The sequence below is a fragment of the Catharus ustulatus genome, chromosome 6 (genome assembly GCF_009819885.2).
Source record: "Catharus ustulatus isolate bCatUst1 chromosome 6, bCatUst1.pri.v2, whole genome shotgun sequence".
Classification (NCBI taxonomy): Eukaryota; Metazoa; Chordata; class Aves; order Passeriformes; family Turdidae; genus Catharus; species Catharus ustulatus.
The window spans coordinates 6,918,082-6,932,209 of NC_046226.1; the positions used below are offsets into that span (position 1 = coordinate 6,918,082).

The 14,128-nt window shown below is 46.4% G+C and overlaps 1 protein-coding gene across 1 annotated transcript in view; it reads right to left on the reverse strand.

The window, feature by feature from the left end:
* Positions 1–8,885, reverse strand: part of KCNH5 (potassium voltage-gated channel subfamily H member 5) — a 157,519-nt gene extending 148,634 nt beyond the window's left edge. The window contains exon 1 of the mRNA XM_033062188.1: positions 8,772–8,885. Coding sequence (XP_032918079.1) covers positions 8,772–8,844 — 73 coding nt within the window. The 5' untranslated portion in view covers positions 8,845–8,885. The remainder of the gene's footprint in view (positions 1–8,771) is intronic.
* Positions 8,886–14,128: the final 5,243 nt, after the last annotated feature.

Below are 14,128 nucleotides of genomic sequence, written 5' to 3' on the forward strand. Positions count from 1 at the left end.
TGAACCAGGTGTAAGAGACAAGGGCTGGAAAAATCTTCATTTTATCTCCATCTCCTGTTGCCACAGGGCAGCCAAGAATGGAGGTGTTCAGACTCCCTTCAGGGGAAAGGCAACCTCTCCTTCTCTGCTCAAGTCCTCAAAAGATGAAAGGGGTGTTTGTGCCTTCTTCAGAAGAAAAAGAAAAGGAGCCAACAGAAGGTCAGGAAATGCAGGGTGATGGGCATGGCAAGGACACCAGCACTGGTACCTCCATAGATCCTGTCAGATCCAATAAACAAGAACTATATTCTGCAAGCAAGTCTTTTGAAAGAATATGTTCTTCTGGGGGTATTCTCAAAAACAAGTGTTTCATAAGAGAGTTTAGTTACTAATAGCTGGGCATCACTGAATCCAGCTACTACACCTACACTAGAACACATGAATTTACTTCAATTGTGTCACAATTTCATAGGGATTGCCAAGGAGAGCCAAAGTTATGACTGGTAGGGCATAAATAAACACAGTTGATATCAGCTGTAAGGTGCTGTAAACTAAAACTTGTGCAATATCCATGTTGTGGTGCAGAAAGGAAAATCTCTTTCTGTGAAGCTCCCAATCTCACAAGTATTTTTCCACAGAAGATGAGGACTTCCCCACAGGTCAGTGAGACACTGGGCAGAGCTGAAAGCAACCCAGTAACCCTGACAGGCTCTGGTGTGATCCAGCACATGGTGGAACTCCAGGAAACTGGGAACCAGCTGACCATGGTGTGGTATCTCCTACTCTGAAAACACTTACAGCTGATTTCAAAACTCACACAGTGATTATCCCAAAATCTCTGCTGATGTGCTCATCCTCAGATTTCTCCAATGCACTGAAAGTACATGTCCACTTCCCATTTCCTTACAGATAAAAGGTCAATATTTATTATTTCTAAAGTTGTCTGGATGTCATTGCCTCCACCAACCATCCTCTCCACCACTGCCCTTTCTGATGCACTGTAGGGAGCCCAGATCACACCTCTGTAGGTTGTGCATGCTCCTTGCCACCTCAAACACCAGCAAGGAAAGCAGGGGCTGCCAGCAGACTCATCTGTCTCACTATTGCCAGATTCCTCTCAGGAAGGCAGCAGGCTTTTTATTAGCTAACATAACTCTCATAACATATTTAATAAGGTTTAATGCTGATGGCAAGGAAGCAGGGTATTAGAGGCATACAGTCAGCAAAACTTCAGGTTGGAAAACACCAAATTGAGGAAAACAATTTTTTTAAAAGGAGCTGCATTTGCTGTTGCCACAATTCTATTTTGTAAAAAGGCTCTTTTGTATAAAGGCAGCCTATGCTGTAGAGCAGCAAGCCTTTAATCTTACTCTATCTTGCAGTAGCTAGCACTCAACCCAGTGCTGAGCCTTGTGTTTGTTATTAAAATGAAATAAAAAGACCATAGTGTGCGAGCAATTTTTTAACTAACAAAATGCCTAAAGCAGTGTAAAATTCATGTTATGTAATGACAGGAGAGCAAGAACAGCTAAATCATTCCAGGAGATATGCTTAACCAAGTGAGAAACGTTGTCTCTAATCATTTTTTCTCAAGAATGCTTGGGTACCACTTGCAACCAAAATTGTTTAAATCACCATTTTTGAGAATTCCCTCTCTTCCCAAGGAAACTGGCAACTGACCTTTTTAGAAAGGTCACCTCTGAAAAGACGTTCTATAGAAAGTAAAGTAGTAGCAGAACACAAACAACAATAATGATTACAGCAACAAAAGGAAGCAGTGTTTCCATCTAGGAACAAATTCCTAACTCTATCAATTTGACACAGAGCTGTCCTTCAGAACCACCACCCTTCCACTGCACAGCAAAGGCAGCTCAGACCTCATGGGGGCTGGGAAATATCTGGAATTTGCCTTTTTTTGCTAATATAAAAACCCTGAACCACCTCAGCTGTTGTCAGTTGATTCTGCTCAAAACTGTACAGGGTCAGCATTATTGCTGCAGACTTGTTCAGAGCATCTTGGAAAACTGGTGGTGCTCCTCTGTGGGTGTACTCAGGAGGGGTGTACTAAAAAAGTTCTCTTTTTAAATTTTCTTAGCTTTCCTGAGCGAGTCTTGGCCCTGACAATACCCAGTGTTTTCTGTGGTGACTCCAGCCATGTGCTCATGTGTGACCCCATGAAATACAGAGGAAGATCCTGAGCCCTCTTGGAGAGCACAGCCCTCTGAAATCTGTCTCAACATCCCTCCAGCTCTGGGGCTGGCTGCAGACAAATCTCAGTTCTCGAAGCAGCAACCTCCACCAGCACTTTGTACTCCTGTCAGTAAAACCACAGTGCTGTTTTCTAACAAAGCTGTAATTTCCCCAGTGTCTTTAAAGCATGCAAAACATCAGTGTCATCCAATTTACCCAGTACATTAAGCGTTGCTTGCCTGAAAAAAATAAACTCTCAAAGGACTGACTCTTTACGTCACCTTTCTGTGCCAGTGCTGTCTTTATTTAATACTCATGCTATGGAGATGCAGCAAGGGCTAAACCCAGAGCAAGGTGTCATCACACTGACTCTGCTGAAATTATCCACTTCCTGCCCCAAAAACTGCTTCTCAAATAAAACAGAAGACAAATAATCCAGCGCTGGCTGAAATATTAAATTCACATGTAAGCCACTCAGCTGGGAACACAGCAGCTTTCAGCAATTTAGCAGGTGAGCTCATGGAGAAAAATTAGAGTCTACCTGAAATTTATCTCCTTGAAACTTAGAAAATGAACTGCAGTCATTTGGAGTGTGGAAGCCCACAAACAGCCCCTGCCTTTACTGTGGCACATCACTGACCCCAGGAAGAGCTCTGAGGCAATAAGGACATGAGAGCATCTCTATGAATTACCTGAAAAACGTCATTTCATACAATTCTGATCACAGTTTCTCCCCCACACATCCATTTATCCTAGAATTAAACTAACCCTCACCTATCCCAGTTATCATCTAAATGCCACTGCTGAATCTGCTCTCTATTAAAATTATGCAGAACACAACATAGATGTACTGAGACTAAATTTAAACTGGAGCATGCTGGAGCTCTCACTCAAGGCACACAGGCACCCTCAGGGAGAGCCAGAATCCAGACTTCCAGCTTTATACAAATGAGAGTTCTGCCTTCCCATTCCCAGAGGAGAAAATTGTGGTACCAGGAGCTCTTCAGACACAAGGCTCCTCCAGCAAACGCTGAGCTCACAGCGAGTCCTGGCTGCAGCTCCACACAGCCTGGCTGCTTCCCAAAAATACCTGTTTGGGCAGAAAATGGGCTGCACCCCCTGAGCTCTCCTCTCCGTGCCAGTGGCTGAAGCAAAGCTTTGCACAGGATCCCAGAACCCCTCCTGGCTGTGGAGTGAGGTCCTGGCCCCTTGGGATAGCCAGGGCTTAGCACTTACCATAGCCAGTGCCCTGAGTGTGCTGATTAAACAAGTATTGTCCTTTTTTTATCTGAAAAGCAGATTATTAGAGTAACGACCCCAAAATCTTCTATTATTTAATGTTATCAAATCAGAAAATCCTATTTCCTTCAGCTATCCAAGACTGATATCCAATAACTTAAAATCCCAGTCCACCATTAGACAGCACCCTGTAAAACAGGCTAATTAAATGTATTTCCACTTCCTGACATTATTCTTTGCCTGTATACTCCTTCCAACTGCAATAAGAAAACCTGAATGTTTCCTCAAAAAAAAAAAAAAAATCAATTTAATTTTTTTCCTTCTCTCAGGTTTTAACATTAACCTGGGAATGCAGCAGCTCTTGCAGTGACCTCTTGTGGCAAGTGCTCAGCAGCACTCAAATTTCCTCCAGAAGGAGAGGATGGACACCTCTCCCACCACCCCATCCCACCAACCACGGGACAAAAGGTGAGAAAGGAAAAAAAAAAAGAAGAAAATTAAATATAATAATAATAATAGAAATTAAATGAGGAAGGGAGGGAGGAAAAGGAAGGAATGAAGGGAAGGAAGGGAAGGAAGGGAAGGGAGGGAAGGAAGGAAGGGAAGGAAGGGAAGGGAGGAAGGAAGGAAGGAAGGAAGGAAGGAAGGAAGGAAGGAAGGAAGGAAGGAAGGAAGGAAGGAAGGAAGGAAGGAAGGAAGGAAGGAAGGAAGGAAGGAAGGAAGGAAGGAAGGAAGGAAGGAAGGAAGGAAGGAAGGAAGGAAGGAAGGAAGGAAGGAAGGAAGGAAGGAAGGAAGGAAGGAAGGAAGGAAGGAAGGAAGGAAGGAAGGAAGGAAGGAAGGAAGGAAGGAAGGAAGGAAGGAAGGAAGGAAGGAAGGAAGGAAGGAAGGAAGGAAGGAAGGAAGGAAGGAAGGAAGGAAGGAAGGAAGGAAGGAAGGAAGGAAGGAAGGTGCATCCTGCTTCTGTGCAGGGATTTAGGGAACTGCTGAGCTCTGCATTTTTCTCAGGGCATCCCAAGTGACAGACACATCCACTAAACTTGAGGTACTTTCCTTTAAAGAACTTTCTCTGTGTAGCATGTGTAATTTAATTGGTGCCAGATGAAAATGCAACTTGTTTTAATACAGGGGAGAGAAGCCCATGTGTATCATATCCCACACCCCTGCCTGGAAAACAGGAACCCTACATGAGCTAGTAAGAACAGAAGAGACAAGAGATGCTTTTTTTATCAGTTATACCAGTGGAATAAAAATTTAAAAGGTGTCACAGATGTGACACTTGTTCCCCCCACTCCTTTCCAGGTAACAAAATCACCTGTGAACAGGACTGATCCTTTCACCCACCAGTCACAGGGACCCAGCAGGCATAAAGGTCTGTGGGAAGGAACTGCTTTTTAGGAACAGGGCATAAAGCTGAAAAAGGCCACGATTTAAATGCTAGATTCATTAAAATTCATGCTGAAATTCCCATATTAGCCATACAGAGCTAGGATTTCATCCCAGTGTCAAAATGCATTTGTGAAAGACCCACTTTCATAAGGAAGCTTTTAAGAGTTATTGCAACAGAAACAATACCCAATAATGACTCTTATCATAAAGATAATATATTTATTATATACAGTTTTTCACTAAATTCATTCCCTCTTCCAAACTATTAGCAGTCTTTATTGTGGATTGCTGCCAAGTCCCAGAGTCACCCTTTCCACAAATTCATGCTCCACCACAAAAGTCAATTATGCCATCAACATACACTTGATTTTTTTGTTGATAGAATTTGTGAAGGCAAGACAGACTTGCATGGCTCAACTCACTGGATGACTCTGCCCATGGGACAGGTCCATAAATCCCAGTCCTGATCTAGAGACTTGCCCAGTTCTTTACCCTCTGCACTTCCACAAAGCTGAGCACAGGTCAGCATCAGTAGGAGCTCTAAATGCACTGAAGGAGTGAACAATAATATCAGTAATAACAGGCACAGCCTGCTGAGAACATCTTGGGAGAGAACATTGCCCTTAGGATGGTCCTTATTAAACATCCCAAATACTAATGGCAGTAAAAGGCAGACACCTTAATGTGGTTTAGCCCAGTGCTCTCACAAAACACCTTTCAGCTCAGCAAAACACCTGGTGCTCTTGAGATCTAGGGCACAGCCACGGCTGTAGCGAGATTGTATCAATCTTTGTGAGCCTCAGATAAGCCTCAATGTATTTTCACTGTGCTTTAGCAGAAGAAAAAAAGAAGATTGCAGAGAGTGCACTGAGGTTACCCTGAAGACAGCTCTGCCTGTCCCTTTTACCAACCACAGCAGCGCTGAGGACAGACCCTGCTGCTCCCCGTGGGCTTTGGCTCCCCGTAAGTGGAGCTCAGCTCTGGTGGGAGCAAAGCCCTGCCAAGCAGAGGCTGCCATGCACCTCCCCATGCTCTGGGAAGCACCTGCAACCTGGGATGCTACCCAAACCCCAAAGTTCAACGCTGACCTAAAGCACTTCACAAGCTCCAAGGTGGAAAGTCGTCTCCAAAAGAGATTTCCCCAGGCAAGGCGACACCGTGGGACTCTCCATGGCTTTGGCAGCTGCTCCATCCTTCCCAAACACACTGGCATGGACAGGACATCCAGCAGGGCAGCTCAGCTCTCCCACTCCCCAACACAGAGGGCAAAGAGCCACGGTCACCCCGCTTCAGAGCCATCCTGGTCACAGCCACCCCGCTCCTTTCTGCTCAGCTCCTTGGTGCTTTGCTCATGGCTGCACACTGTGAGCACTTCTCCCACAATTTTAACCTGATGAGCAGCCAAAGCTGAGGTAAAAAGGAAGGGTTCTCAACATTCCTAAAGAGAAAGTGCCCAAAGAATGCTGAAAATTCAATATATGATTGCTTTTAACACCACACCAAGCCTGCACACCGTATTCCCACTGCACCCACTCCCAGTCCTGACTTTTCACATTTTAAAATTATTACAATTTTGTCTATAAATTTTCTTATTAGGATCCATCTCTGGTAACTCTGAGTCATTTGTCTCCATCAACACTTCATTTTGAAGCCATTGCTTCTATTTCACCTGAAGAAGAGCCTATCTGCTGAAATACCTGCCTGATTTTTTCCAGCACTACCCGTAGCCTAATAGAAGTCATTACCCACATCCACAAACCTTCTCCTGACTGTTAAAAAAAGACTTATGATCAAGAAGTGCAAGGGGATTGCACAAATGTGACAAACCTCAAAGGAGAATGTTCCCAAACCAGGAATGGTGACAGAAAGGCTTTTTTGGGGGGAATGCTGAAGATGTATTTTTAAAAACAATCATCAGTCTTTCCTTCATCCCATTCCTCAAACTGTCAGTGAAAAATCCCTTGGAACTCGGTGAATCCAAGTCTAAAAACAAACCCAGCAGACAGCCAGCAGACCAAATCCTTGTTTTCTACCGAGCGCTGGCAGGAGATACTTGAACCAGATTTGCTCCACTGTATACTGTTGAGTTTGGATTAAACAGTACTGAATCCAATGAAAATTACTATTTCTATAAAGGATAAATAAGGCTATGTCCTGGATGACAAAAATAAGAACTAAATCACATTTCAGCTCACAACACTGACAACTTACATGAGTTTAATACAAATTCCCAATCTACTTTCCTCTTGGTGTCCAACAGGGAAGATTTACCTCTCTAGCTAGCACCATGCTTAGACATCATCAGTGGCACAACAAAAGCAGAATAAATGACCAGATCAGCATGATTTATGCTCCTAAATTAGACCAGGTTAAAAACTGGAGGGGATACATGCTTTTAAAGTATAATGTTCGAAAGCCTTCTGAGCTTTTCCAGTTTTTGATATCTCAAAGCTTTACTGAGCTTTCACCAGGGAGGATGTGTGATTTAATTAGAGCTGGATACAAAACCATGGCATTCCCAGACCATGCTCCCAGCCCTGCCAGTGACATGCTGCATGACCTAGGGAAATCAGCTGTGCTGCCCCAAGCCCCCATTTACACCACAATTTGATGAACAGGTTGAGAAAGTCTCTGTATGTCCTCTTCCACAAGGAGTCATACGTGTAATTAAATTCCACCCAACACTTTGAAATTGTCAGAGGCAAAGTGCTATATAAATGCCTATTAATTAAGCCTGCATTTAATATCCTGGGAAATAAATACATTACTGGGGGAAACCAGCTCTTGGAGATCGTGCAGCTACAGGGCTTGACAGGGAGTCAGCTGCCGAGCACAGGACTGACAGAGGCAACACGAGAGGGAGGAAGCCCCCCAAAAACGGCTCAATACAATGCTGGCATTTTAACACACAACATTTGGAAACAAATTCCAACTCCTCATCCGGCTCCTGCTCATGAGGAAAATCCATGAATCACCAATTCACTACCTGCCTTCAAAATCCACTCCAAGCCAGCACACCAGACAGTACTGGTGTGACTGTGAGGTACCTCCAGCGCTGTGCAAGATGGAAAGGTGGAAAGGAACATTTTTCAGCATCATTTCACAGCCCATTGGTGTCTTGATTAATACTAAATGTAGTAACTCTTCTCAGTGTTCCGCTCACCTTTCCCACTCCTGTCCCCAGATGTACGCTGGCACAGCAGTGCTTCCCCATGGGAGCATCACCCTAAACTTGGGCTGACCAAGGAGTTACCTTTTAGCAAACCCAAAGCCGAGCTCTCCTACATTTGTGCAAACACTCCTATGTCTCAGTAGTTACGTGCCAGTGCAAAAACTGCATTAAAAAATGAATGTAACTAGCACAGGACTTCCCTAAAGCAGCATCTACATCAGCACACCCAAAGAGACAGTGAGCTGCAAGCACATCGTAACTTTAATGGAGCTGTGAGCAGTGCTCTTGGTCAGTGCTTTGCACTAGAAAGAGAGAAATTAACTCCAGCAGCAAGGAATAACTGGGTGCCACACAGTCCTGAACTAGCCCTGTAAATATTCACCTAACAGAGGAGCCGTAAATGACCAACTGCAGACAGTTCTTCACCCATTTGCTCAGCCACAGCATTACCATCATCCAAACCACAGTCACTCCCTCACCGCTTTCCCGGCACCTTCGCCACAGACTTTAAAGTGTCACAGAATTGCAAAAAAAACTTTGAACCCCCTGAATGGAAACAGTTGCGAGTCCTAATTACTACAAAACTAAAGAATAAGAAAAAGGGGGGAAAAACGTATGGGGGGAGAGGATGACAATTTATTGTCTCATAGAGGAGAAAAAGGTTCAAATCGGCAGTAGCGATGTGAGAAGTGCGGGGAGGCAGGGAAAGGACCGCGAGGGGATGCTCCAGAGGGGATGCGCGGCGCGGCAACGCCGGGGCGAGAAACCGGAGGGATGGACGGGCATGACCGGGGGAATCTCTCACCGCTGGAGCGCCGGACGATGTTCTCCAGGAAGGTGTTCTGCGGTGCCACCAGCCCTCTCTTGCCCCCCGGCATCCTGCAGCGCCGGGCTCGGGGGCCGGGGGTGCGCGGCGGCAGCGGCGGCGGCGGCGGCGGCGGGGGGGGGCCGGCGGCGGCGGCGGCAGCGCCCGGTGCCCGTGAGTCGCGCAGGGGCGGCCGCGGCCGCTCATGGTAGAGGCGCCCCCGCGGCGGCTGCAGCGCGGTCTGGGGCCGCGCCGCGCTCCGCGCTCCCCGCGCCGCGCCCGCCCCCCCTGCGCCTGCGCGCCCGCCCCGCCGGCCCGCGGGATGCCAGGGCATGGGGGGGACGGGGGGGGACGGCGGGGGATGGGGAGGATGCGGGGGGACACGGTGTGCGGTCTGCCGGCATCCCTTCCGTCCCGCCGAGCGTCCCTCGCATCAGTCTGAGCATCCCCCACATCACTCCGAGCATCCCCCACATCACTACGAGCATCCCCCGCATCCCTCGACCATCCCCCGCACCCCTCCGAGCATCCTCCACATCACTCCGAGTATCCCTCGCATCCCTCGAGCATCCCCCGCATCCCTCGAGTATCCCCCGTATCCCTCCGAGCATCCCCGTATCCCTCTGAGCATCCCGCACATCCCTCTGAGCATCCCGCACATCCCTCTGAGCATCCCGCACATCCCTCTGAGCATCCCGCACACCCCTCAGCATCCCCCCTTCGCTGGTCCTCCATGAAGTTCTGCCCTGAGCGAAACTCACACAAAACCCCCTCCCCACCCCTCCTGGTTTTGCATCTATGCATCGTTAGGTTTGTGGTTGTTCTTTGGGGTTTTTTATCCCCCACGGTGGTTGGGTTTGAGGGGAAACACTCGTATGGCACACACTGGAAGGCGGCCGCGCTTCGCCCGCCAAAGATAAATGCAAAGTGCAACGAAACGTGTTAAACGCCACTAGCCCTGCCTGAAGGCATCAAATATTTCTTGGAGCATTCCCCCCTCTCTCCGTGCGAGGCAACAGGAGGTGGATTTGGGGTGGAAACCTCTTTTCTCCCCGTACTCAGGGAGCAGGCTCTGCTGCGCCGGAGCCCCAGCGGAGCAGGTGAGTCAGTGCCACACCCGAGTTTCTGGGCAAGCTTCGCCCATTCCGGCCCCGGCCACCGTCCTCCCTCCAGCCGTTTCTTGACTAGGATAGTATTTTTTAAAGCTACGGATAGTAAAATCCTGGAAGGAATTTCTCCACCTACTGCTTCTGCCAATTTTGCATGCTGCTGCAGGCAGGAAAGGATCGTAGAAGGAACTGAGACATGGAAAATCAGTGTTTGTTCAGAGCAGGAGCATTCTCTGCAGAGCACATCCCAGTGTGCCGCACACTCCTGCCCTGGTTGGCACAAGCAGCAGTGCTTTTCCCAGGGGACATCATTCCACTGTGGAAAAATCAATTTATTTATTTTTTCATCCTGCTTGAAGCACCTGCTTCCTCCTGTGCTTGAGTCTTGGTTCAGCAAGTCACACTGAGGTCACCTGCACTCCACAGCTTAAAGTTTAAAATCTCTACCACACCAGGAGCTGCTGCTGGAACAGCTCTTTCCTGGGAGCCAGTATTGCTGTTCCTGGAAAATGTCTGGTATTCCTTTCATTTAAACAAATGCAAATCAGGAGCGGCTCAATTACAATCAGCTTGGGAATGCTGACAGAAAACAATTTCGGGGTATGAACCACACCCGATTTGTCAAACATTCATTGTTTTCCATCCAGGTTCGGCATCTTCAGGGCTTTCGTTAGAGTGGTGTGGTTTAAAAGATGCTCCTGCTGAGCGCTGTCCCGAGGTACAGGGAAATTTCCCTCCCGGTAATTGAAGGGTGGAGGGCAATGCCTTGTCCTAAAGCACCTGTGCACAGCAAATACTGAGTGACTGATCTGTGCGGCCAGTGCTGCCAGGACCTCCCTCCCAACCAATCTGAATTTTTATACTCATTTCCCAACCCTCCCTAGACTTGCTACTTGCCCTCCCACTCCCCTTTTCACCAAACCCTTTCTTGTTCCCCCTTCCCACTAAACTGTTCTGTTCTGATGTGACAGCCATGCCCAAGAGTCACTCCATCCTCCCTGCTCCATTCTCCTCAGCTTCAAATCCCTCGTTTAACTTCTTTTGCTTTATTTCCAGTGGCACTAATTAAACAATAGGTTATGGAGAGGGACAAGCCCCAAAACCACATCTTTAAATGTCACAGACGTCAGATAGGAACGGCAAGACGTGGTGGGATGTTTCTATACCAAGGCTGCAAAAAACTCCAGAGGACACTTCTTTCTTTTCCTGGAATGCTGGATGAGGCTAAAGATAACCTTGAAAAGAAGAGTCTGACAAAGAAAGCAAACCGGGAACTGCAAAGAGACTCTTGTCTTCTTTTGGGAATCTTCGAACTGTGCTTGGAAACAGCATCGAGCCACCACGCAGGAAACTGTCAGAAAGGTTTGAGGTCAGTGTAAGTAGGAAAAAGACAACTTGGCAGCTTCTTTCTACATCAAAAATGCCCCAGTCTCAACCAGCTGTTATTAAGTGTGACAGAAAACCAACTGTGATTCAAAATGCTTTTTTTTCCTTTTTTTTTTTTTTTCTCCAGAATAGGTAAATGAAAACAGTTTCAATTTTAAGGAATGTATTAATTGTTAAAACATTAAGAAGAAAAAGAAGTCTAAGCTAAATGTAACAACATTGCTGATGGATGATCAGAGCAATCCTAGTTCTTCTTTCTTCCTGGCTTGCAAACTTTATTTCTTTAAGGGAAGAAACTAGTTTTCCTTTCCTAAAAGGAAAAAGGCAAAAAGGGAATAAGCACATCGCTGTACCAGGGTAAAAGTAATCACGATTCTTTCTGCTTCACCATTTCTTTTCTTCTGAAATTTGAAGCACCTGCTCAGGGTGATTTACCTCTTTTCTGGTATTTCTACAAAAGGCACAATAACCAAATCCAACCTAGCAGTGGGCAAGCACCGAGCTCCCACAGCAATTGGAGACAGCACACACGATGAAGTTCAGCTGCATGTGGTGAAGAGCTGACCCTTGGAATCCAAACCTACAGGAGAGGGTTATTTCACTTCAGGGACTATTAAACATTTCAGAACCGGTTCTTATTCACAGCACAGAGCCTTAAATGTGTCTTCTGCGAATTTATGAATTGGAGAATCATCGCTCCCAGGGCTCCTAGAGGGGAGGGAGACACAGAGCAGCATAAACAGGTCAGGCACTGATCCAATCCAATCGCCTGAGTCATTGGAACATCCGAGCTGCTGAACAGATGCACATTTCCTTTGCTCTCAGTGCTGTGTGTAACAAGGTGAGTCAGGTTCCCTGGGACCACCCTGGGGACCCAGTGAGACTCACCCGCATAAATCTAAAAATATTGTGAGCAGAACTGAGTCATGGAATACCCTTGGCAAGGCTCAGAGATGTTTTCTACCCCAGGTGCACACAGAAGACTTCCCATTGTAAAAACCAGCATCAGGATGACCGTGGGCTTTTGTTATGAACAACATGATTTGTACATATGAACTCCAAATTAGCAATATTTGACTTCCAATGACCTACAGGTATTACTGTAACAACAGCTCAAGTGGGAAACAGATGCCAGACATTTGAAGGATGTTAAATGGTGGGAAAGCAGGTAGAGTTTTCTCCTTACAACCCAAATAATCTGCACCAAAAAACATAACAGAAGAGACTTTTCAGCTAAGAGCATTAATGAATCTTTCTCATGAGTAAAGCACATCTGTTGTCAGATACTGCAGTGGGACAACAGGGAAGCTCATGCTGCAACTTTTTCTCCTCAGTAGGGAGGACTATAAGGTTAGGGGGTTTTTTACTGGGTCGAAAAACACTACCCTAGAACTGGGTGGGGGTTGTCAGAAATCTGCAGGAAGCAAAGCAGCATCTCTGAGCCCCCCATCCTGCTCGCCATAAAGATGAAATCTGAGTCTGGAAGTTGCTGAGGGGATGGCATCAGGTCTGCATTTCTGCATTGCCTTCAGACAGCAGTCTTCAGAAAGGAGGAAATATCACTGCTCATAGCAGCACCTGATAATTCCAGAAAAAAATACTTAGATGACAAAAAATAGAGAGGGGGAGGAAATAAATTGCTGTTTCTTTCCTAAAAATGAAAAATCACAGTTTCTTTCCTTCCCTGCTTTGTGGGGGGGTTTGCTTCTTACCCCATTACAAATTTGAAGAAGTACTTTGGCAGACAGGAAATCAATAAAACCTCAACAAAAGTCACTGCTTTTGGTATAAAATTGATGGAAAGTATTGATGAAACCTCAGACCTAAAGTACTCGCTGGATTCTAATTTGGCACCGATGAGAATTCTTTATTCTCTGTTGTGTTGGGCAAGTTAAGTCTGGACAAGTAGACCTGGAAGTTATGAATCTCCTGTCCCTCAGCTCCTTTAGCAGTTCAAAGCAAAGGAATGCAGAATTTCTGGGAGGCAGCAGCATTCAGCTGAGTCAAGCACACAGGAATTAGGAAGAATTAAGGCTCCCTGTGTATCCTGCACCTGGGATGCACTGAGGATGGCTCAGTGCAGGGATAATGGCTAAGCCTTTCCCTTTTACACTTCTCATTCAACATGGCCTTGTGCCACATTCCTGGGACCCCAGCCAACCTCTGCTCAAGTATGGCATGATTAATTTTTTTTCTGTGTGGTGCTCACCACTAATCTGCTGGTGCTTTGTAGGCACCATTGAATATCTTCTGCATTCTACCTTGTCATACTGGGATCAGACAGGAAACTGGGGCACAGGGAGATTAAGGTCAAAATGGTCAGGGAAATCACAGTGCCCAACTTGAGACATGCAGGATCCTTTAGCAGAGGAGTCCCAGTTCAGCAGAAGTTTATGCACTCAGTGTCTGCAGGCTTTGGTTACAGCTGGGAGAGCAAAGCACTTCTCCAGATCACAAGCTCTGCATTCCCCATGAGCTTATGAAAAGCGCAGGGAGAGTGGGCAGTGGGAGAGCCTAGGTTTGAACAACTTGCACAGCTTCATGGAAGATCCCTGTTTAACGGGAGATTTTACAATAACAGCTCTTGTTTGCTTTTCACATGACACTTTTTATAGCCCTTGCCTTATTATTTCATTGCTTTCATTTTCTCTAGTGGGCACACCAAAGATATTGCAGGCCAAAGCTGCACACAAGTCACAAGAAGGCAGTGGGGGAGGTTTATACACACACACACACATGAAATATTGTGGGGAATGTAACTGAAGACTGTTGCAATGCACAGACATAAGGGCAGAAGCAACCCAGGCATTGTACGGGTATTGCCTCCCTTTGGAGTGGCTAGAAACCCAATTTTTCTTTTCC